This window comes from Dendropsophus ebraccatus, chromosome 3, assembly GCF_027789765.1.
Source record: "Dendropsophus ebraccatus isolate aDenEbr1 chromosome 3, aDenEbr1.pat, whole genome shotgun sequence".
Taxonomy (NCBI): Eukaryota; Metazoa; Chordata; class Amphibia; order Anura; family Hylidae; genus Dendropsophus; species Dendropsophus ebraccatus.
The window spans coordinates 195655098-195681245 of record NC_091456.1 but is presented as its reverse complement, the minus strand read 5'-3'; the positions used below and the strand labels follow the sequence as shown (position 1 = coordinate 195681245).

The following is a 26148-nucleotide window of genomic DNA, read 5'->3' as shown; positions in this document are numbered from 1 at the left end:
TCCCCTGGAGTTTCCACATACTTTGCTTCTAGTTCTTCTACTTTCCCTGTTAATTCTTCTTCCTCTTTTTTAAACTCCTATCTCTTTTTATTAATAGCTTTCTTTAGTATGCCCCTCAGGAAAGCTTTTATTGTATCCCACACTCTCCCATCTCTAGCTGATCCCCAATTGCAGTCTATCATCTCCTGGAGCTGTTCTCCTATACTTTCCTCATTTCCCAAGATCTAGAACCAATATGGATTGACCCGCCATGGCATTACTCCACTCTCTCCCCCTGTACTAATCTCCAAATATATTGGGGCATGGTCTGAAATTGACCTTGTCATATACTTATCTTTCTTTACCATTCTCATGGCTTGTTGGTTACCGAGCACCATGTCTATTCGCGACATCACTTTACATGATTTATTTACACAGGAAAAGGTAGTTGAATTTGGATTTCTCTCTCTCCAGATATCATATAAGCCACTTTCTCTACAAAACTTGGCTAACGGCGTAACATTTCCTCTTCCCTTGATTTCCCTCTCCCTTCTTCTATCTCTCTCTTCATCCATTACTGAATTGAAGTCTCCCACTATAAACACTGGACCCTCTTTACTTTTAACAAAATCATAAATCTTGTGGAGGACTCGGAACGTAAACGGAGGGGTTATATACAGGAACGCCAGCACACATACTACCCTCTCTAATCTACCATATAATATTATATATTCCCCTGCATTATCTATTTTATCTTTTTTCACCCTCCTCTTCAGGTTAGCCGTGTAATTATATACAGGTGCCCGGTGCTGTACACAGTATATACCATGTGTGGTCTTACCAGTTATTTATAAGGAGACAAAACTATATTCTCATCTTCAGCATCTCAGCCCCTTTTGATGCCTCCCATGATGTTATTAGCCTTGGCAGCTGCTGCCTGGCACTGATCACTATAGATGAGGTTACTGTCCACCTATACCCCCAGCTCCTTTTCGGCAGCAGTGTTACCCAGTGTTTTATTATTTAGCACATAACTGAACTTATTATTTCTACATCCTAAATGCATAACCTTACATTTATCCACATTAAACTTCATTTGCCATTTATCTGCCCAAGCCTCCAGCTTCTCCAAATTCCTCTGTAATATGATATTATGCTCCTCTGAGGTGATTACTTTAGCCAGGTTAGTATCGTCTTCAAAAATGGAGACTCTACTCTGTAGCCCCTCTACAAGGTCATTAATAAACATATTAAAAAAAAGGTGACCCAACACTGACCCCTGTGGTACCCCACTAGTAACTGTGAACCAACATTGACCCCTGCGGTACCTCCCTAGTAACTGTGACCCAATCTGAGTATGTATTGAGATAAAAAAAGAAGGTACATAGAGAATCAAACGGCACACCAAATATAAAATCTTTATTAATTCATCATAAACAAATCCAGACATATAGGAATACATATATTCATATAACAGCCCTAATCCCTCTGACGTTGCACCGGAGTCTGCGGACACCGGGCAGAAGCAAAAAAGAACACCAAAGAGAACCAGAGAGCGTGAAGAGGTTCTTTTTTCGTATGGACAGCAGAATATGCCAAACCATAAAATGAAGCCTATGGGACCAGCGAAAATGCGAGCGTGGAACTGGGTGATCCGCCAGGATTCCGTAGTGTGAACCTACCCTAAGTCTCCATTTACACAGAAAGATTATCTGACAGATTATCTGCCAAAGATTTGAAGCCAAAGCTAGGTATGGAATTGAAAAAGAGGTAAAATTTCAGTCTTTCCTTTATGACCTGATCTCTGTTCATAGTCTGTTTCTGGCTTTGGCTTCAAATCTTTGGCAGATAATCTGCCAGATAATCTTTCTGTGTAAATGGACCCTTATGGTGCGTTTACACAGGCAGATTTATCTGACCAATTTTGGAAGCCAAAGTCAGGAATGGACTTGAAAAGACAGGGAATCTCAGTCTTTCCTTTATGACCTGCACCCTGTTTATAGTCTGTTCCTGGCTTTGGCTTCAAAAATCTGTCAGATAAATCTCTCTGTGTAAACACACCATAAGTCTTTAATTCAAATCTTTATGATGAGCAGGGATGTGAGAGCAATGCAGGCGCAATGAATTGGAAAAGACTTAGAATTCTATCGGAGGAAAGAATTATTGGCGGGAAATGTTGGGATGAATCCAGCGGATATTGAGCATTAGTTTGCTGGGAGATATCTAGTTATTATTAGGAGGGAAAAGTCTTCTGGCCCTGTGACTTCTATCACCTAGATGAGATGGAAGGACTGGGATTGGAGCTGCACATTCCTCAGCCCCTATGGCCGCAGCTTTATTTCCAGACATCACATCCGATTGGAAGAAATTACGGTTTTCTATCGATAAAAGACATAAATAAGGCGACTGTCCTGTGTGAGCTCTATGATAACGTGTTACTTTTTTCCTTTGTGAGTTTTTTGATGTTTTATTAGAAAGGACTTTTTCCTAAAATACTTTGGACATATGGGACATGAAAATGGCTTCTCTCCTGTGTGAATTTTTTGATGGTCGCGGTAATTTGATTTTTGGGTAAAGCATTTCCCACATTCTGAACATGAAAATGGCTTCTCCCCTGTGTGAGTTCTTTCATGGTCAACAAGATTTTTTTTGGCAGTAAAACCTTTCCCACATTGTGAACACGAAAATGGCCTCTCCCCTGTGTGAATTTTTTGATGATCAACAAGATTTTTTTTTTTAGTAAAACATTTTCCACATTCTGAACATGAAAATGGCTTCTCCCCTGTGTGAACTCTCTGATGACCAACAAGATTAGTTTTTTTAGTAAAACATTTTCCACATTCTGAACACGTAAATGGCTTCTCTCCTGTATGATATCGTTTATGTTCAACAAGATGTGATCTTTGGGTAAAACATTTCCCACATTCTGAACATGAAAATGGCTTTTCCCCTGTGTGATATCTCTGATGCTCAACAAGGTATGTTTTTCTAAGAAAACATTTTCCACATTCTGAACATGAAAATGGCTTATCTCCTGAGTGAGATTTTTTATGGTTAACTAGAAATGATTTTTTAGCAAAACATTTCCCACATTCTGAGCATAAAAATGGCTTCTCTCCTGTATGAACTTTTTGATGTTCTACTAGCGTTGATTTCTGATTAAAACGCTTCCCACATTCTGAACATGAAAATGTATTCTTTTTTGTATGAGTGCCTTTATGTTCACCATCTTCTCTGTGACGTCTATTTTTCTTATCAGTCTGTGATGGATCAGTAGATGGGACTTGTATAGAAGGATGAGATGGCAGATCTTCGCTGTGAGGGGCTGGGGGTATATCTGGGGGAATAGAAGGTTCTTCATATGTATCTTGTGTGATCTGACCATCTGCTGTAATATCTGGAGATATCTGATGTCCCTCTGATCTTCGGGTACACTCAGCTGCCAAGAAGAATCACATTCTATTAGCGAGGAGTAATATAACGGTGCGGCTTCTGCAGATATCGCTTGTCCTATTTATAGAACATCTCTAAGTGCAGCTTTCCCAGAATTCCTCCTCATTCTCCCCATCCCCCCCCCTCCCATCTGATCCCACATTCTCTCATCCACAGGGATTTCTCAGCATTGATGACACCACAAGGTTATTATACAGCAACACAACACCACCGCTGCTGCTGCTCTGTTCTGGACGCTACTCTGGGTAACAAACATCTTCCATAGAACGTCCTCAGACTGGAAGGTGGTAAAAGATACAACGTTACATTCCCAGCACATTTTGTTGGCCTCCTGCTATCTTCCTCAGCTCCTCCTTCTTTCCTCTGCTCTGGTATAACCTCACTACTGAGGAATCATCTCTCCCTCCATTCTGTGCTGCTGACTACCGACCCATCTCTAATCTTACTTCCCCAAACTGCTGGAGTGTCCGTTCTTCTCTCATCTAATTGGCCATTTCTCTTGCAGTCTGGTTTCCGCACATTCCAAATCTACTACAACTAATTTGTTTTTTTGTTTTAATCATTTCTTACTTTGCAAAAAAATCCACACAGAATAGTTACAGCCAGTGAGTGAGGAGAATGTGTGACTGTTCTCTGCATTTACTGGTCACTACTCACCTGGGCGGTTACCTGTAGTGATGTCCTCCTTATACTGCTCATCACTGCTGTCATCTGTCTCTTCTTCTTCTGATGTGCTGTCTATATCAATAATAAAGTTCAGATCCTTCCCTGTAGTCATGTCCTCCTTATACTGCTCATCACTGCCCAAATCTGTCTCTGGAGCATTAATATTGTTCCCATCTTCCCCCTGATTCATAAGATGTGAGAGAAATAATGTAAAAGTCATCAGACAGGAGGAGAAGTCAGGTGGGATGTACAGATCATAGGGAACATCTCCATCTACCTGATCCTGTGGGAGAAGAGGACGGGGACATCTCTCTGGTGCTGTTCTCTTACTGGATCTGACTGGAGGGAACACATACAGAGACTGAATTCATTCTTTCCATCCAGATAATACAGAGAGGAGGTGTGTATATAGTCCTGTCTATTACCTGCTGATGGGAGGGGCTGCTGATCCTCCAGCATCACATCCTTGTACTGATCCTTGTGTCCTTCTACATACTCCCACTCCTCCATGGAGAAATAGACCGCCACGTCCTGACACCTTATAGGAACCTGACACACACAATGGTCACACAGTCATCCCCCCCACCCCTCCAGTGGTGTTACTGTATAATGTCCCAGCATTCCCAGCAGCCACAGTCTCACCTCTCCACTCAGCAGCTCCACCATCTTGTTGGTGACTTCTAGGATCTTCTCTTCCTCCATTTTCTCATGTATCAGGGGCCCCGGGATTGGGCTCAGGGTTCTTCCCCATCCTTCACCCCCAGGGGCCCCACAGCGCCCACTAGAGGACTTCTTCACTACTGTGTAATCCTGTGTATGGAGAGACACATTACTATTACTCCATCCATTCCCAGAATCCCTCACCTCTCCAGTCCTATCCATCTGTTATTCCATAGATAAGAATGATGTCATGATGACATCACTCCCAGAATCCCTCACCTCCCCAGTCCTATCCATCTGTTATTCCATAGATAATGATGTCATGATGACATCACTCCCAGAATCCCTCACCTCTCCAGTCCTATCCATCTGTTATTCCATAGATAAGAATGATGTCATGATGACATCACTCCCAGAATCCCTCACCTCTCCAGTTCTATCCATCTGTTATTCCATAGATAAGAATGATGTCATGATGACATCACTCCCAGAATCCCTCACCTCCCCAGTCCTATCCATCTGTTATTCCATAGATAAGAATGATGTCATGATGACATCACTCCCAGAATCCCTCACCTCTCCAGTCCTATCTATCTGTTATTCCATAGATAAGAATGATGTCATGATGACATCACTCCCAGAATCCCTCACCTCTCCAGTCCTATCCATCTGTTATTCCATAGATAAGAATGATGTCATGATGACATCACTCCCAGAATCCCTCACCTCCCCAGTCCTATCCATCTGTTATTCCATAGATAAGAATGATGTCATGATGACATCACTCCCAGAATCCCTCACCTCTCCAGTCCTATCCATCTGTTATTCCATAGATAAGAATGATGTCATGATGACATCACTCCCAGAATCCCTCACCTCCCCAGTCCTATCCATCTGTTATTCCATAGATAAGAATGATGTCATGATGACATCACTCCCAGAATCCCTCACCTCCCCAGTAAGCAGGAAGAGTATGTGTAGGGTGAGGGTTATTATCCTGTCGGCCATCTTGTCTCTGTCTCTCTCCATGGTTGATCGGTCGCTCTGGAGAATTATCAGTAGAGGATCCTGTATGGAGAGAAGATGAGACAATGTAACATCACCACATGTTTTCTCTCTATATACGGTGGATATCGGCTGCTCATTACACCTGACATTCACCTACAAAGGACAAGTATGGAGATAACCACCATGTGAGCGCTTACACCATGAGACAGGTAGGGATGTACCCTCACACCTGGAACACAGAAAAAAAGAAAAAATTGGTCAGCTCTCCTAGAACACTGTTCACACTAGGCAGGAGCACGTTGCCATGGCTGAAATTGCAAACACACGAAAACACAGAAAAATGCAACAGCAAGATACAGACCCACCACAGACATGAAAATAGTTAAAAGCAGCGTAAACCGCCACCACGGTAAGGTGGACTCATATCGTGGTGAGGCAGTTTACGCTGTTTGCAAATAGTAACCAAGAGACTCATTATTTTTGTGAGAATTATTTGGGGCAGTTAGGGGGGGGGGGGCTGCTTTTGACTATTTTCATGTCTGTATCTTGCTGTTGCATTTTTCTGTGTTTTTGTATGTTTGCAATTTCAGTCATGGCAACGTGCTCCTGCCTAGTGTGAACGGTGTTCTAGGAGCGCTTTTTTTCTGTGTTCCAGTTGGGGGAGTGGCTGCCTCTACCCTCACACCTGATCTTTCTTGCTGTAATCAGGACAACCAGGCGAGAGACGTCACACGCGGCCAACAAGAGACACGCTGCTGAAATGCGGCAAAAGACAGAACAAGGAAGTAAAAAGTGAAGGAAGCTGTGGCAGTAAAGCGATGCTCTGCTGCAAAATTACACGTTTTTCTCAGAGACTATCGCTGTCTGTCCCTCCCTGGTCTCTGTATACGGCTGTCAGGAGATACAATGGCCGATAAGTACAGACACAGCAATGTAATAACCAACACTACCTGCAGATACAGGAGCCCTGTGCTTCCCCTGTGCTTCCAGGACCTGCCATGATGTCACAGTCATGTGATCAGTCACATGGAGGAGGAGTCACATGATCAGGGGCTGCTGCTCAGTGTATGCAGGACTCTGCTGTGCTGGATGAGCTGAAGTGATGTGTATGCAGCAGAGCTGTGTGTGTGTGATGTGTGTGGAGCAGAGCTGTGTGTGTGATGTGTGTTATATATGCCTGCAGCAGAGCCCTGTGTGTAATGTACATGTAGCTGAGCTGTATGTGTGTAATGTACATGTAGCTGAGCTGTATATGTGTGTAATGTACATGTAGCTGAGCTGTATATGTGTAATGTACATGTAGCTGAGCTGTATGTGTGTAATGTACATGTAGCTGAGCTGTATATATGTGTAATGTACATGTAGCTGAGCTGTATATGTGTAATGTACATGTAGCTGAGCTGTATATGTGTAATGTACATGTAGCTGAGCTGTATATATGTGTAATGTACATGTAGCTGAGCTGTATGTGTGTAATGTACATGTAGCTGAGCTGTATGTGTGTAATGTACATGTAGCTGAGCTGTATGTGTGTAATGTACATGTAGCTGAGCTGTATGTGTGTAATGTACATGTAGCTGAGCTGTATGTGTGTAATGTACATGTAGCTGAGCTGTATATGTGTGTAATGTACATGTAGCTGAGCTGTATGTGTGTATAATGTACATGTAGCTGAGTTGTATATGTGTGTAATGTACATGTAGCTGAGCTGTATATGTGTAATGTACATGTAGCTGAGCTGTATGTGTGTAATGTACATGTAGCTGAGCTGTATATGTGTAATGTACATGTAGCTGAGCTGTATATATGTGTAATGTACATGTAGCTGAGCTGTATGTGTGTAATGTACATGTAGCTGAGCTGTATATGTGTAATGTACATGTAGCTGAGCTGTATGTGTGTAATGTACATGTAGCTGAGCTGTATATGTGTGTAATGTACATGTAGCTGAGCTGTATATATGTGTAATGTACATGTAGCTGAGCTGTATGTGTGTAATGTACATGTAGCTGAGCTGTATATGTGTAATGTACATGTAGCTGAGCTGTATGTGTGTAATGTACATGTAGCTGAGCTGTATATGTGTAATGTACATGTAGCTGAGCTGTATATGTGTAATGTACATGTAGCTGAGCTGTATATGTGTAATGTACATGTAGCTGAGCTGTATATGTGTGTAATGTACATGTAGCTGAGCTGTATATATGTGTAATGTACATGTAGCTGAGCTGTATATGTGTGTAATGTACATGTAGCTGAGCTGTATATATGTGTAATGTACATGTAGCTGAGCTGTATATGTGTAATGTACATGTAGCTGAGCTGTATGTGTGTAATGTACATGTAGCTGAGCTGTATATGTGTGTAATGTACATGTAGCTGAGCTGTATATGTGTGTAATGTACATGTAGCTGAGCTGTATATATGTGTGTAATGTACATGTAGCTGAGCTGTATATGTGTGTAATGTACATGTAGCTGAGCTGTATATGTGTAATGTACATGTAGCTGAGCTGTATATGTGTAATGTACATGTAGCTGAGCTGTATATGTGTGTAATGTACATGTAGCTGAGCTGTATATGTGTAATGTACATGTAGCTGAGCTGTATATGTGTAATGTACATGTAGCTGAGCTGTATGTGTGTAATGTACATGTAGCTGAGCTGTATATGTGTGTAATGTACATGTAGCTGAGCTGTATATGTGTGTAATGTGCATGTAGCTGAGCTGTATATGTGTAATGTACATGTAGCTGAGCTGTATATGTGTAATGTACATGTAGCTGAGCTGTATATGTGTAATGTACATGTAGCTGAGCTGTATGTGTGTGTAATGTACATGTAGCTGAGCTGTATATGTGTGTAATGTACATGTAGCTGAGCTGTATATGTGTGTAATGTACATGTAGCTGAGCTGTATATGTGTAATGTACATGTAGCTGAGCTGTATGTGTGTAATGTACATGTAGCTGAGCTGTATGTGTGTAATGTACATGTAGCTGAGCTGTATATGTGTGTAATGTGCATGTAGCTGAGCTGTATGTGTGTAATGTACATGTAGCTGAGCTGTATGTGTTGTAGATAGGTGAATGGTAAAATACTGGAGGGGGTGTACAGGCTGCTAGCTGGAATGTGATGGTAAACTCCTGGAAAGATGTGTAGTTCAGCAGATATATTTTGCTGAACTGTTTTCGTATTTCCGGGCCTGGATTTTATTGGAATGGCAGGTAGGTTTGGTAGTGGGACCTGCCATTCCCTCCCCACTCCAGTTCTCACCTTGCACACAGGTGTAAGCAGGAGGAGGGCTGAATATTGCTGAGAGCCTGGAAGCCACTGACCTGGTCAGACCCTGCTGTTTATTTCTGTTTGGTTGAGTAAGGTGAGATCTCTGTTTAGTTAGAGCCCAGACTTTGCACAGTGCTGCTACGTTTGTTTTTGTCTAAAATTTTATATGCCACAATAAATCCAAGTTGGACTTTTTATGTTAAATTGGCATAAGGACTGGTTAATTCTCGCTACCCCTACTAAAGATCTCCACAATGTGTAATGTACATGTAGCTGAGCTGTATATGTGTAATGTACATGTAGCTGAGCTGTATATGTGTAATGTACATGTAGCTGAGCTGTATATGTGTAATGTACATGTAGCTGAGCTGTATATGTGTGTAATGTACATGTAGCTGAGCTGTATGTGTGTAATGTATATGTAGCTGAGCTGTATATGTGTGTAATGTACATGTAGCTGAGCTGTATATGTGTGTTAGGGTGAGACTTAGAATAAAGTCTCTCAGCTATACCTGGGTGCTGCCTAATCAGGGAAGTGATGTGACAGCTGTCCGTATCAACCAAGACACATGAAAAGTAAGGATGGTCCGAACCGAGTTCGGTTTGGGTTCGTATGAACCCGAACTCTCGGTAATGATTCCCGCTGTCTGCCCGCTCCGTGGAGCGGGAGGATACAGCGGGAGGACCGCCTGGAAAACTGGGATACAGCCTATGGCTGTATCCCAGTTTTCCAGGCGGTCCTCCCTCTGGATCATCCCATTGCACGGAGCGGGCAGACAGCGGGAATCATTACCGAGAGTTCCGGTTCATACGAACCCAAACTGAACTCGGTTCGGACCATCCCTAATGAAAAACACTTTGTCTTCAAGCTGATCTGATTTATTCAGTGAAAATCTCTTAGTTACTGTATATTTTAACAGAACTTAGAAAAAAGGTAGGAGGAGCCATGTTGTCTCCATATATTGCATGAGCTGCCATGATATTTGTCCCCGGCTGTTCTTGCTCTTATCTATAGTCAAGAATCCTCAGACCCTAATGTAAAGAGAAGAGCAGGAAAGAACAAATTCTCCTTGTAAATAGATGGTAAATAGACAGAGCGGGGGTCTCTTTCCCAATAGTTGCATACACAGCATTTATACACAGCATTATACACATTTTAAGACTATAGAATGGAGGAACAGAGACAAAATGTCCTCTCAACTGCACAATAACACATATATAATAGACTCTCAACTCCACATTTTCCCCCATTTGAACCCACATCCACCTCCCCTTCACCCCCATTGTCCATTGTGCAAGGGTTAAATTAGTCCTTTATACTGTTGAGAGAGTCCTTGTCCTGGACCTCCATAGTGTATGATGTCCTTGTCCTGGACCTCCATAGTGTATGATGTCCTTGTCCTAGACCTCCATAGTGTATGATGTCCTTGTCCTGGACCTCCATAGTGTATGATGTCCTTGTCCTGGACCTCCATAGTGTATGATGTCCTTGTCCTGGACCTCCATAGTGTATGATGTCCTTGTCCTGGACCTCCATAGTGTATGATGTCCTTGTCCTGGACCTCCATAGTGTATGATGTCCTTGTCCTGGACCTCCATAGTGTATGATATCCTCGTCCTGGACCTCCATAGTGTATGATATCCTCGTCCTGGACCTCCATAGTGTATGATATCCACGGTTTCGTCACCGTTTTCTTGCATGAACGTGAAATGAAACATTTTAGTCTCATGATTACATATAATACCAATAGACATAGGGCGAATGGAAAAAGAGCTTGAAGTACACATACTCATAAGCCGCCCTCCTATACACATAAGTTTAAAGGATTCAGAAATGAGAAGTGTCTCCCCCACCCGCTCTCGCTATTATCAGCTTCGTAGTTGCCTCTCAGGTGTAGTTTATACCATCTACATTCTTGTTACCGTTATTATAGGGATCAGTGCTTTAAATCCAGCTTTTCCCTGGTCCCGGCCTTAATATCATCGGGTACCCCCTTTATACCCCTAAGGTATCATTATACGCATGTGGGTCACATCTGTGTTTCCAAATGTAAAATAATGCGCTTGGTGAGGAGGAATCCTCCATCTTATATCAGCAAGAGGAAGAGGGTGGTCGTAATAAGAAACTGAATACAAGAACAAGGGGACACAGTCTGAGGTTAGTTGGGGGAAAGGCCAAAAACAACACAAGGAAATATTATTTTATTGAGAGTAGTAGATGCTTGAACAAACTGTCAGCAGATGTGGTAGGTAGATCTGCAATAACTTGAAGGAAATACTAATGGGGCAAACTAGGGTGGTCTCTCTCTGCCAACAATCTTCCATGTTTCTACCTCATTTTGTACCTAGAAAACATCTTTATGATCAGATCACACAGGTCTAATGACTGGTCCCATCTCTTTCTGTATACACTATATTATACATTAACCGTTCAATTATTACTGACGTGTTTGGATCTTACTGAATTGTCTCTCGTGTCACTGAGATCATCACATATTACACATAAAATAACCATTATAGAAATAAAAACAAGGTGTAATATATACATCACCTAAGGTTTCAAAGCCTTTTCATGACAATCATCTATATCACATGATCCTTTTTGTCACGATTAGCGGCGTTGCTATGGATCCTTAAACCTGTCTTTTGACTGATAAAGCCGCTCGGACTCCTGGCCTCTTTTCCTGCTATGAGGCCACTAGTATCACCTCAGACATTGCCTCTTGGCTTTGTTCTCTCACATAGCTGTGGTTGACATTCAGCTAACCTGTAAGGACGACATCAATACAGACAAGGACATACCTATATAGGCCACCTGTGGCAGGTGGATGACGTCCACTTACATTCCCTGAAACAGGCAGGAAGATGACAGACTATGCAGACAGGCACTTTACGGTGTTACTTACAGTAGGTTATGGCAGTTGTAGATAATACAGCCATACACAACCCTCTCTGCTATATTTGTTGTCCCCTGGGCCGCCCAATGTGAGGATACTACATCACATTACACATGGCTTCCTTCTGCTGGTTTTGTCAGATAACTTACAGTGAGATACAAGGCTGCCGGCACTTACTGCCTGATGCCATCTTCACCCTGTACCTCCTCTCCATCCGCTGATCTCTCAGCTTCTCGCTGCTCGTCTCTGGAAAAGACTTAAAAACAAACAGAATAATAATAACCCGTCTATGCAGACCGGGATCAAGCTGCGCTACTCCCTTCAAGATGGTGCTGCTCGGAGTGAAGGACAGAGCCTGACAGGATCCACACACTTGAAATGCCGGTGGAACAGACACATGCAACGATCTGCCGTTCACAGCCACTCCGGCGCAACTCACCCTCCACTGAGTCAAGGCAGATAAATAGAGGATACAAGAATCCTCGTGTATCTGACATGTGTAGAACCCACGGCATTGAGATACACATGAGGATTCTTGTATCCTCTATTTATCTGCCTTGGAGGGTGAGTTGCACCAGAGTAACTGTGAACGGCAGATCGTTGCATGTGTCTGTTCCACCAGCTAGATTTTTTAAAAACAAACAAATCCACATCTCCCCATTCCCCTGTACACTTTGTACGGTTACCTCAGGAAGAGACCGGAAACATCTCCCCATCCACCTGTACACTTTGTACGGTTACCTCAGGAAGAGACCGGAAACATCTCCCCATCCACCTGTATACTATGTACGGTTACCTCAGGAAGAGACCGGAAACATCTCCCCCTCCACCTGTACACTATGTACGGTTACCTCAGGAAGAGACCGGAAACATCTCCCCATCCACCTGTACACTATGTACGGTTACCTCAGGAAGAGACCGGAAACATCTCCCCATCCACCTGTACACTATGTACGGTTACCTCAGGAAGAGACCGGAAACATCTCCCCATCCCCCTGTACACTATGTACGGTTACCTCAGGAAGAGACCGGAAACATCTCCCCATCCCCCTGTACACTTTGTACGGTTACCTCAGGAAGAGACCGGAAACATCTCCCCCTCCACCTGTACACTATGTACGGTTACCTCAGGAAGAGACCGGAAACATCTCCCCATCCACCTGTATACTATGTATGGTTACCTCAGGAAGAGAGCGGAAACATCTCCCCATCCACCTGTACACTATGTACGGTTACCTCAGGAAGAGACCGGAAACATCTCCCCATCCACCTGTATACTATGTACGGTTACCTCAGGAAGAGACCGGAAACATCTCCCCATCCACCTGTATACTATGTACGGTTACCTCAGGAAGAGACCGGAAACATCTCCCCATCCACCTGTATACTATGTACGGTTACCTCAGGAAGAGACAGGAAACATCTCCCCCTTCACCTGTACACTTTGTACGGTTACCTCAGGAAGAGACCGGAAACTACAGCATCGGCAGCTTCGTTCATTATCTGTCACTCTTTTTGGCCTCAGGGTTTGTCTGCATGAAGGTTGCGTCAGCCGCTCTACGGCAGCTCTTCTTCTTTTTTGAACAGTGTTACACATTGATTTGCCCAGGGACTCAACAAAATCTCAAACTCACCAATTGACCCATTATGGTGGGTGATCAAAAAGTGTACCTGGAGTTCACATAGACATCTGCAAAGTTACCTGTAACCATCTTACATGTCCCAGTGACTGTCCTCACACCTCAGATAGGGTGGTTACTTTTAGTGGTACGTCATTCTGCATGGAGGTCACTGTATATCCTTGTGTCGGCCATTTTTGTAAAATCTGTAATTCTCTACAATGATAACTTAAAACTTCATTAATATTTGGGCTTCAATTACATTTTCATCTTTCAGATTTAAAATTTCAAACAATAAGTAACAAAAACACAATAAACATTTTAATAAACAAACATCTTTAGTCAACAAATAAGGGATATAGGGATATAATAACATAGCCAAGTATAACACTACACACCTGTATATAATAACATAGCCAAGTATAACACTACACACCTGTATATAGGGATATAATAACATAGCCAAGTATAACACTACACACCTGTATATAGGGATATAATAACATAGCCAAGTATAACACTATACACCTGTATATAGGGATATAATAACATAGCCAAGTATAACACTACACACCTGTATATAGGGATATAATAACATAGCCAAGTATAACACTACACACCTGTATATAGGGATATAATAACATAGCCAAGTATAACACTACACACCTGTATATAATAACATAGCCAAGTATAACACTACACACCTGTATATAGGGATATAATAACATAGCCAAGTATAACACTACACACCTGTATATAGGGATATAATAACATAGCCAAGTATAACACTATACACCTGTATATAACAACATAGCCAAGTATAACACTACACACCTGTATATAGGGATATAATAACATAGTCAAGTATAACACTACACACCTGTATATAGGGATATAATAACATAGCCAAGTATAACACTATACACCTGTATATAGGGATATAATAACATAGCCAAGTATAACACTACACACCTGTATATAGGGATATAATAACATAGCCAAGTATAACACTATACACCTGTATATAGGGATATAATAACATAGCCAAGTATAACACTATACACCTGTATATAATAACATAGCCAAGTATAATACTATACACCTGTATATAATAACATAGCCAAGTATAACACTATACACCTGTATACAGGGATATAATAACATAGCCAGGTATAACACTACACACCTCTAGCCGTTGGCCAGAATATTTGGGGCCATCTTTAACAATACAATATACAGAATTGTCTTTATTTCCACAACAATACCCCCTATGAAGTCTATACTGTCCCTATAAAACAACCTCACCCATCTGTCCCAATGCACCGATTCCTCTTCACCAGTTGCTTGACGGATCATTCCTAGTGAATGACCCCCCCCCCCCCCCCCCCCCCCAATGTGTGGACTTGTGCATAGGAAAGTCAGATGTTTTGACCCTCATCTTACCTCACTTATGGGCAGGCATGTCAAAAGTCCGGCCGGAGGGCCATTTGCGGCCCGCGTTCTGAACTTTTACGGCCCCCCAGGTATCCAGCTTGCTATTATCTGCCTGTGTTATAAAGCATATAGCATGTAGCATGTAAAATGGTCGGCCCTCGCACATGTTCACTTCATCAAATTTGGCACTCTTCGAAAAAAGTTTGGACATGCCTGCTTATGGGGGTTATCTTTGGGACTATATAGTGTAGATTGTCTCAGAGGTGTGTAGATCTCCTAGATCACCTCTCTATAGGTTGCAGTTAAAGGTTCCAGACTCCTCTATAAATTTCCCAGTTTTTAATTATGAAACTATTCCTTATCAATAATCTTGTTTACAAGTGTTGTTTCTTTCCCCCATGGGCTTACTATATTATAATAGTTTGTTATAATCATCACAAAATTGTTATCACCAAAAAGAAAAGTAATACAACATCGTATCCCCCGCTAGTCTCAGATTAACTTTCTCTTGCTATAAATCAAAATAAAAGACACTTAGAAAATAAAATGTGAAACATATATAGAATAATTCTTATATAAGAGTCAGCAGCCTCATGATAACATACATATATACTCGCATAGATACACAATAGACATATATGCAGATATAGATACACTTCTCTCTGGGTACTCTGTAGTATTATTTATCCCTGTAATAGAAATCTATCAGACACCGTAACAATGAGTAACTCCGTCTCCCATAGGGTTCTTAATAAGTGCACAAAATTCTAGGTCCGACCTTTTCCAATTATCACTTTTCTCATGACATTCAGTACTCGCGCCATTTTAAGGCCGGGGCCGTTATACATGTTATACGTATACATGTTAGGCTTATCATCAAAACTTTCTGTTCCACCACACTGACGCAGGTCTCTCAATAATTCCGTTAGCTTTTCCGCTCTCCTGTTTTTTTCACATCTTACACATCTTACTTTCATGGTTTCTTTCTAATTGGCTACATGCTTTTTCCTTGATATTCCCAATCACAAGACAGACAACACATATAACAATACATACATGTACAAACATAAAACACACCCATGGGCCCATCCATTCATAACATACAATTCACACAAAAGAAATGGTAAAAATCCTTGGTCTCCATCCTGCACAACTGTGGAATAAACAAAACTTTTCATTAGGGCAAAACTCTCCAACAGCTGTGGAAACAAACAAAACTCATTGTTATTTTTCAAATCTAAAAGGTGCAATAAATCTCACCACGTCGATTTTTCTCTTTCTACACCCCAATTTACAGTTACCAATTTAAATGGATCCATTACATCACAGGTTTTACACATACTATATATAGCAATAGTCCTTCAAGAACCTGCAGATAAAACACAGACATATTAGTTATATCAGAGATTAAATAATCCCATGAAGTCATCATGTACCATCAGATTATATCCTCTATCTGACTGGTCCACAAACAGAAAATACAAACACTAAAACAATGGACAGAGTACAACACTTTGCACAGAGATTAAGGGCCCTATTCCACCGGACGATTATCGTTTGCATAATCGTTAACGATTAACAATCTGAAAGGACCGCTATTGCGAAAGACCTGAAAACGTTCACTCATTTCCATGGAACGATAATCGTTACTTATGATCGTAATTGTGATAGTTTTTTCTTCGCTATTTATTCGCTATTGCGTTCGTATCTATTGCGAACGACTGAACGATGTCTTATTCAATGCGAACGATTTGCGAACGAGCAACGATAAAAATAGGTCCAGGTCTTATAAAGCGATCAACGATTTCTCGTTCGGTCGTTAATCGTTAACTGCATTTCAACCGAACAATTATCGTTTAGATTCAAACGATTTAACGATAATCTGAACGATAATTGTCCGGTGGAATAGGTCTATTGCTATAGTCTATTGCTCTCAAATAGAGATGAGCGAACCGAACCCGAACGTTCAGCATTTGATTAACTGGGGCTGCTGAACTTGGATAAAGCTCTAAGTTTGTCTGGAAAACATGGATAGAGCCAATGACTATATCCATGATTCCCACATAGCCTTAGGGCTTTATCCAACTTCAGCAGCCACCGCTAATCAAATGCCGGAAGTTCGGGTTCGGATCGACTCCAGCATGCTCCAGGGTCGCTCAGCTCTACTCTCAAACACAAAATAGCCATAAACTCCCCTACAAATGACAAACACACAATACCAAACCATTCTTATTCAACAGAGATAGCACACAAGAAAACAAATAACCAGGGCCGTTTCTAGGGGCGGGCGAGCCGGGCCACCGCAAGGGGCGACCACAGCTAGGGGGCGCCCGACAGTACCCGGCCCGCAGCCCCCGCATCATAAGGACTGGCCCGAGGATCTGGAATCTAAGTTCCAGATCCCCTGGCCAGAGAGACCTTTAGCTGTGCGTACAGCAAGCACAGCTAAAGGAAACAGCAGCCGGGGCAGAGACAGCGGCTTCCTGTGCAGGCGGCCTCTGTATGACAGGTGGCTGCCTGCACCGGAAGCCAGAAGAGGACGGACTCACCAAGAAGAGGAGCTGGAGGCTGCAGGGACAGAGGTGAGTATCTGGTGGGGGAATCCTGCACAGAGGGAGCCCCGGATATGTCCCGATAAGCCCCCCCACCCGCGATAAGCCCCGCCCCTGGCACCAGAGCTGACAGGTCACCCAGCTCTCCCCTAATCCTGAATGTCAGTATAATGGAGGTCACCCAGCTCTTCCCTTATCCTGTATGTCAGTGTAATGGAGGTCACCCAGCTCTCCCCTAATCCTGTATGTCAGTGTGATGGAGGTCACCCAGCTTTCCCAGTATCCTGTATGTCAGTGTATAATGGAGGTCACACAGCTTTCCCAGTATCCTGTATGTCAGTGTATAATGGAGGTCACACAGCTTTCCCAGCATCCTGTATGTCAGTATAATAAAGGTCACCGAGCGTTCCCCTAATCCTGTATGGCAGTGTATAATGGAGGTCACCCAGCTCTCCCAGCATCCTGTATGTCAGTGTAATAGAGGTCATCCAGCTCTCCCAGCATCCTGTATGTCAGTGTATAATGGAGGTCACCCAGCTCTCCCAGCATCCTGTATGTCAGTGTAATGGAGGTCATCCAACTCTCCCAGCATCCTGTATGTCAGTGTAATGGAGGTCACCCAGCTTTCCCAGCACCCTGTATGTCAGTGTAATGGATGTCACCCAGCTCTCCCAGCATCCTGTATGTCAGTGTATAATGGAGGTCACCCAGCTTTCCCAGCATCCTGTATGTCAGTGTAATGGAGGTCATCCAGCTCTCCCAGCATCCTGTATGTCAGTGTATAATGGAGGTCACCCAGCTTTCCCAGCATCCTGTATGTCAGTGTAATGGAGGTCATCCAGCTCTCCCAGCATACAGTTTGGGACCTTATAGGTGGGAAAGGGGAAGGAAGTTTCTGGAAGTGCGGATCCTGAGATGTCTGTCTGGCAGGTTCAGAAGAGATGAATTGTAGCTGCAGGAAACCTTCATGGAGGTCTGAGCCGGATGGAGAGGAAAAGTGAAAGTGATGCCTCAGATCAAAGAAGACGTCACCTGTGAGTCACTGTATGATGAATTTGTATTGAGTAGAACATTATCTGTTAGGAGCGCTGCACTGCTCTATGCTGCAATACACACACTTCCTCTTCCTAGTATCCTGAATCTTGATAAAAGCCCCCCTTCCTTCCCCAGAGCGGAACTGAGTGGGGGGGGGGGGGTAGGGTTTTATCAAAATTCGCCCTGTTGCCAAAATGACCTAGAAACTGCCCTGCAAATAACTAACACTTTTCTACAGCAGCAGAAATATACATTCCTAGTCATCTTGCCTTGAAATTAATCTTCACATGATCTACACCCTGTTTGTTTCTTTTCACAAAAACTCTGTTCACCATTGTGTGAACAGAGCCTTTCTGTGTTTTTAATCCACTCCTGGTTTTGGTTGCAATATGAGGACCACAATACTGACTGAAATATACGTAGTGTGAACCCAGCCTCAAGGTGCACTTTAAGCATCAACAAATTCACACAGGGAACATTTCCTCATGTTCAGAATATGGGAACTCTTCAATCAAATCTTGTTGCGCATCGAAAAGTTCACACAAGAGGGAAACCATTTTTATGTACAAAATGTGGGAAATGTTTTAGTGCAAAAAACAGCTTGTTGCGCATAAAAATAGTAACTAAGGAGAGAAGGCATTTTACTGTTCAGCATGTTGGAAATGTTTTACCCAAAGATCAACTTGTTAGGCATCAAAAAATTTAAGCAAAATTCATGCCATTTTAAATTTCAGAATGTGGGAAATGTTTTACTGTAAAACATTCTTTCGTTGCGCATATAATTCACACCGGTGAATAACTATTTTAGTGTTCTGAATGTGCAAAATGTTTTACAATAAGCTAAACACTTGTTAATAATAATTAGATATCTCCCAGCAAACTAATGCTCAATATCCACTGGATCCATCCCGACATTTCCGCCAATTATTATTTTCTCTAATAGTATTCTAAGTCTTGTCCAGTCCGTCACCTTTCCGGGGATTAGGAGAGAATCCTATAATAAGTAAGTGCCAGGGCCCGAGGAGGTGGGTTGGGGAGGGGGTTGGTGGTAACAGCAGGTGGGCGTTTGGTGTTTTTCTCTGGGACACTTGTCACCATGGTCAGGAGTGGCGTTACCCATCCACGGACGATGCTGAACCAGATGGCGACTTTTACTGAGGAACTTCAGTGCAATACAGATTATAGGTAGTGACTTGGAAGAAGGTGTTAGAAGAGTAGGTGTAGTTTGTGTCAGACGAGGAGCTGGGGGTCATCTTGGGGACTGTGACTTAGTAGAAGTGTTCTCTGCCGGGTTGATGTAGAGAGTGGCTTAGTGTACTGTAGAGAGAATCCTCGTACTCAGGGATAGAAGTAAACTGTAATTAGAAGACCGCCTTCTGCCAAACCAGCTCAGCGACTGCCAGGTTTGGTAGCATGAGTCCCAGGCTTGATCACTTCAGCATGACAAAGTGTTATCAGAACACAAAACGTGCATCGCGGAGGATGCTGAGACCATGCTCCCTCTTCCAGCAGTTGGTTATGTGATTTGTATCACTGAATAAAGAGAAGAATTCACGCTACATGGTGAGTGCCCATCTATCTTTTTTGTAGTTTTGTTGTTTGGATTTATGCTGCCCTATTGACGCGAGCACCGAAGTAGCTTAACTGAACAGTGTCTGAGTGATTGAAGTCACCTGGGTCCAGTAGTGCCGAGTCTTTTGCTTCTTTTTGGTTTCTGTAACTACTCAAGATTACCCAAGAAAGTCGAGCAGTGATCAGTAGGACGCTGACAGCGGCACCATGCTAGATCCATGCCACTAAGAGGACACTGGTCATGCACAGATTCACTTACCAGTGTACCGTTATCCTGTATATTCTGGAAAACATTGATCCACGGGGAGAAGAGCCCGGACCTTTTTCCCAGCTCTTCTCTTTACTTTAGGGTCTGAGGATTCTTGACTATAGATAAGGGCAAGGACAGCCGGGGACAAATAATATGGCAGCTCTTGCAGAATATGTGAACTACCTTTTTTCTAAGTTCTGTTAAGATGTAACTAAGAGATTTTCACTGAATAAATCAGATCAGCTTGAACACAAAGTGCTTTTCATGTGTCTTGGTTCATACGGACAGCTGTCACATCACTTTCCTGATTAGGCAGCACCCAGGTATAGCTGGGAGACTTTATTCTAAGTCTCACCCTAACATTTTCTGGCGCACAACGTGGGACGTGGCCTCTACACTTCAACCGAATGTTGCACATCTGGAACACGAAGGCGACCTGAGAAGGAAGGCACAGACCTCGTGTGAAAACGGTGCTGGCACGGGAAAGAACATTTAAGCTTCTTACATTACTACTCTGTGCTTTCCTGTTTGGGTCTGCCTGGGTCTGGTGAGTAGCATGTTATAGACTGAGTAAGAGCGCATGCCACGCCATTTGTTTAGGAAGAACCCTGCAGTATAGTTATACCTGGGCCAGCTGATCGTATGAGGGACTCCTTCTCCTACCGGGAGAACTCTGCACCACCTTTATAGTCGTATTCGCCCTCTGGATGTGTTCCAGTAGGAGGGAAAGGGTTCCTAGAGTATTCTTGATCCCTAGAGGAAGGCCCCAAAAGCACTGAGCTCGGAGAGGCAGAGGACGCTAGAGAACTACTAGGACGGGAAGAAAAATAGAGGAACCAGGGTAAGATGGGTAAGGTGCAGAGTAGACGGGGGAGTGAAGAAAGCAAGTCATTGGGATGGACCTCCAAACAGATGGTTAGTCAGTGGATCTATAGTGGATTAGACGAATGAGAGATTCTCACAAGATCTATAGGATAAACCAGACATCTCTGAGAAGAAAGCGAGTGGGGAGTAAACTCTCTGCATCTCACGTTAAGGCGGAAGTAGCCTTATGCTTCGATAGGGGATCACTCTTGGCCTGGATCTTGGATCTGCTGTAGATCAGGTTGGTGAGATATGGTCAGAGACTCTGGGTGTGACTGATTGTATTCAATCTTTGCCCCTGGTTAGTGAATAGTTACTCACTGGTTGTAAATTTGTTTTGTTTCTGTCCGTAGCAGTGCTTGTAAGATGGAAGTTGTGAGCAAGTTTGTTGAGAAATGTGCATCTGCTTGTTTCAAGTCTTGTACAGATGATGCCTTAACCCATCAATTTAACGATTTAATAAAACAGTGAGATGAGCAGAATGTAAGTAGCAAATATAAAAAATCAAGTCAGAAAGAAGGCTTGTATTTGTTGTGTGTTGTATTGCTTTGTATTGTTATGACATGTAAGAGTTTGGGCTCGGCCACACTAGCGTTTTTCTTTGTTTCTAACGGATCCGTCTATATTAATTAAACGGATGAGCATAAACTGATGAGCAGACTGATGCAAACTGATTGCAAATTGTTCATCTTTTTTTAATGATCCGTTTGTATTTTGGCTTAAAGGGGTAGTGCGGCGGTAAATAATTATTCACAGAATAACACACATTACAAAGTAATACAACTTTGTAATGTATGTTATGTCTGTGAATGGCCCCCTTCCCCGTGTCCCACCACCCCCACCCGTGTACCCGGAAGTGTGGTGCGCTATACATACCTGTCACGCGCCGACTCGTCTCCGATCTTCAGTCAGCGACGTCTTCTTCGGACGGCCGGGCCGAATCCCTCCGAGCGTCCTGAGTGCCGGCCGCCCTCTTCAGCGTCATCAGATGCTCAGCCGCGATTGGCTGCAAACACTATTTTTTCTTCCGTTCAAAAAAACGGATCTTGAACGGATTGCATGCAAACAGAGCACACTAATATATCATGGGAATCTATGGGGATTTTAACGGATCCGACAGTTTCCGTTTTGCTTACTCCAAAACGGAAAAGGTAGACTGAATGGTGCCGGATGGTCAAACGCTGATGTGAACGTAGCCTTTCTGACGCTGCATGTGTTGTTGCACTGCAGAAAAATTTTGTCTGTTGCTTATTTGTATTCTGGAAAGCAGGGCGAGACTTGAGCAGTTAATAGTTTTTGTTTAACTTATGAGACTGATGTGTTGTTTATATCTCTAATATAGAGTTGGTGGAGAAGAGTCTCACTTTGTAAGTGTGATGTTTTTAAGTCTAAGTTACTAGATATTCATGTTTTAAATTGCAAACTTCAGACACGTTATAGCCACATCAGAGGTTTTTATCTGTGGGGGTTCGGGTGCTGAGACCCCCGCTAATCGCTAGAACGAAGGGGCTGAAGCACTTAGCAGCGCATACTCTGTCCCTTCATCTCCGCTCTAACTGATAAAGTAGAAGTAGACAGAATTATAATGGAGTCTATGGAACGTTCGGTTATCATGTCTACCAGAAGTTCCATGGCCTCCATTATATTTCTGTCCACTGCTATTTTATCAGTGAGAGTGGAAACAAAGAGGCAGAGCGCACACTGCTAAGCGCTTCAGACCCTTTCTTCTAGCGATCAGCGGGGGTCTCCTCCCCTGGACGCAACTGATACAAACCTCTGAGATGTGGTTATATGTCAGACCTTTATTATAGTGATAGGTAGACTTTAACAAGAGTTGATTTCTAAGGAAAACATTTTCCACATTCTGAACATAAACATGGTTTCTCCAGAGTTAAATATTTGATGTTTATTATTTAATTTTCTTTATTTAATTTACAAAAGACGTTACAACAATATAATATGAAAATAAAAATCTCGCATAGCAATACATCAATAACTTACTAAGTATAAATTCATCCCGTTATGTAAACAAAATCCACATTGATCTCTATGCACAATCTCGCCAACTTCCTCACTTAGCCTGTTATTACCTGATGTTTAACGAGTTGTGATTTTACAGGAAAAGATCTTCCACATTCTAAAACTGAAGATGGCTTCTCCCCTGTGTGTATTTTTTGATGCTTAATAAGATGTGATTTTCGGGTAAAACATTTCCCACATTCTGAGCATGAAAATGGCTTCTCCCCTGTGTGAATTCTTTTATGTTCAACGAGATTTGATTTTACAGCGAAACAATTACCACATTCTGAACATGAAAATGGCTTCTCCCCTGTGTGAATTCTCTTATGTTCAACAAGTTTTGATTTTCTAGTAAAACATTTCCCACATTCTAAACATGAATATGGCTTCTCTCCTGTGTGAATTTTCTTATGTTTAACAAGATTTGATTTTACAGAAAAAGATTTCCCACATTCTGAACATGAAAATGGCTTTTCCCCTGTGTGTATTTTTTGATGCTTAACAAGAGTTGATTTTTGGGTAAAACCATTCCCACATTCTGAGCATGAAAATGGCTTCTCACCTGTGTGAATTCTTTTATGTGCAACAAAATTTGATTTTCCAGCAAAAGATTTCCCACATTCTGAACATGAAAATGGCTTTTCCCCTGTGTGAATTCTTTTATGTTCAACAAAATTTGATTTTCCAGTAAATGATTTCCCACATTCTGAACATGAAAATGGCTTTTCTCTTGTGTGTATTTTTTGATGCTCAACAAGTCTTGATTTTTGGGAAAAACATTTTCCACATTCTGGACATGAAAATTGCTTCTCCCCTTTGTGACATCTTTGATGCGTGACAAGATTTGTTATGGTAGTAAAATATTTCTCACATTCTGGACCCATAAATGACTTCTCTCCTGGATGAATTCTTTGATGTATTACAAGATGTGATTTCCGATTAAAACATTTCCCACATTCTGAACATGAAAATGGCTTCTCTCCTGAATGAACACTTATGCACTTTTCTGTATCAACATTCCTTCTACGACTTCTATTTTTCTTAGCAGTCTGTGATGGATCAGTAGAAGGGACTTGTATAACAGGATGAGATGCCAGCTCTTTGCTGTGAGGGTCTGGGGGTATATCTGGGGGAATAGAAGGTTCTTCATATGTATCTTGTGTGATCTGACCATCTGCTGTAATATCTGGAGATATCTGATGTCCCTCTGATCTCCGGGAACACTCAGCTGCCAAGAAGAAACTCATTCTATTAGTGAGGAGTAATATAACGGTGCAGCTTCTGCAGATATCGCTCGTCTTATTTATAGAACATCTCTAAGTGCAGCTTTCCCAGAATTCCTCCTCATTCCCCCCCCCCCCCCCCATCTGATCCCACATTCTCTCATCCACAGGGATTTCTCAGCATTGATGACACCACAAGGTTATTATACAGCAACACCAGACACCTCAGCTGCTGCTGCTCTGTTCTGGACGCTTCTCTCATCTAATCGGCCATTTCTCTTACAGTCTGGTTTCCGCACATTTCAAATCTACTAAAACTAATTTGTATTTATGTTTTAAACATATCTTACTTTGCAAAAAATTCCACACAGAATAGTTACAGCCGGTGACTGAGGGGAATGTGTGAGTGTTCTCTGCATTTACTGGTCACTACTCACCTGGGCGGTTACCTGTAGTGATGTCCTCCTTATACTGCTCATCACTGCTGTCATTTGTCTCCTTTTCTTCTGATGTTGTGTCTGTATCATTAATAGAGTTTAGATCATTCCCTCTACCGATGTCCTTATACTGCTCATCACTGCTGTCATCTGTCTCTTCTTCTTCTGATGTTGTGTTTGTATCATTAATAGAGTTCAGATCATTCCCTCTACCGATGTCCTTATACTGCTCATCACTGCTGTCATCTGTCTCTTCCTCTTCTTCTTTTATTACCTTGTCTGTAGCATTAATGTAATTCAGATCCTTCCCTGTAGTGATGTCCTCCTTATACTGCTCATCACTGCTTACATCTGTCTCTGGATCAATAATATTGTTCCCATCTTCCCCCTGATTCATAAGATGTGAGAGAAATATTGTAAAAGTCATCAGACAGGAGGAGAAGTCAGGTGGGATGTACAGATCATAGGGAACATCTCCATCTACCTGATCCTGATCCTGTGGGAGAAGAGGACGGGGACATCTCTCTGGTGCTGTTCTCTTACTGGATCTGACTGGAGGGAACACATACAGAGACTGAATTCATTCTTTCCATCCAGATAATACAGAGAGGAGGTGTGTATATAGTCCTGTCTATTACCTGCTGATGGGAGGGGCTGCTGATCCTCCAGCATCACATCCTTGTACTGATCCTTGTGTCCTTCTACATACTCCCACTCCTCCATGGAGAAATAGACCGCCACGTCCTGACACCTTATAGGAACCTGACACACACAATGGTCACACAGTCATCCCCCCCACCCCTCCAGTGGTGTTACTGTATAATGTCCCAGCATTCCCAGCAGCCACAGTCTCACCTCTCCACTCAGCAGCTCCACCATCTTGTTGGTGACTTCTAGGATCTTCTCTTCCTCCATTTCCTCATGTATCAGGGGCCCCGGGATTGGGCTCAGGGTTCTTCCCCATCCTTCACACCCAGGAGCCCCACAGCGCCCACTAGAGGACTTCTTCACTACTGTGTAATCCTGTGTATGGAGAGACACATTACTATCACTCCATCCATTCCCAGAATCCCTCACCTCTCCAGTCCTATCCATCTGTTATTCCATAGATAAGAATGATGTCATGATGACATCACTCCCAGAATCCCTCACCTCCCCAGTCCTATCCATCTGTTATTCCATAGATAAGAATGAT

The 26148-nt window shown here is 42.6% G+C and overlaps 2 protein-coding genes across 3 annotated transcripts in view; one reads left to right on the top strand and one right to left on the bottom strand.

The window, feature by feature from the left end:
* Positions 1-26148, top strand: part of LOC138786760 (zinc finger protein 84-like) — a 790489-nt gene that overhangs the window by 214385 nt on the left and 549956 nt on the right. The gene's annotated exons all lie outside the window — the stretch shown is intronic.
* Positions 1-26148, bottom strand: part of LOC138786845 (zinc finger protein 585A-like) — a 55340-nt gene that overhangs the window by 14299 nt on the left and 14893 nt on the right. Inside the window, exons 1-3 of one of the 2 annotated variants that reach the window (XM_069963916.1) lie at positions 23365-24565; position 22481; positions 1840-3193 (exon numbers count right to left, since the gene is read on the bottom strand). In XM_069963916.1, the coding sequence (XP_069820017.1) occupies positions 2415-3193; position 22481; positions 23365-24540 (1956 nt within the window). In that variant the 5' untranslated portion in view covers positions 24541-24565 and the 3' untranslated portion in view covers positions 1840-2414. Of the gene's footprint in view, positions 1-1839; positions 3194-22480; positions 22482-23364; positions 24566-26148 lie in introns of those variants that run through there. The other variant, XM_069963915.1, reaches the window with a different exon arrangement.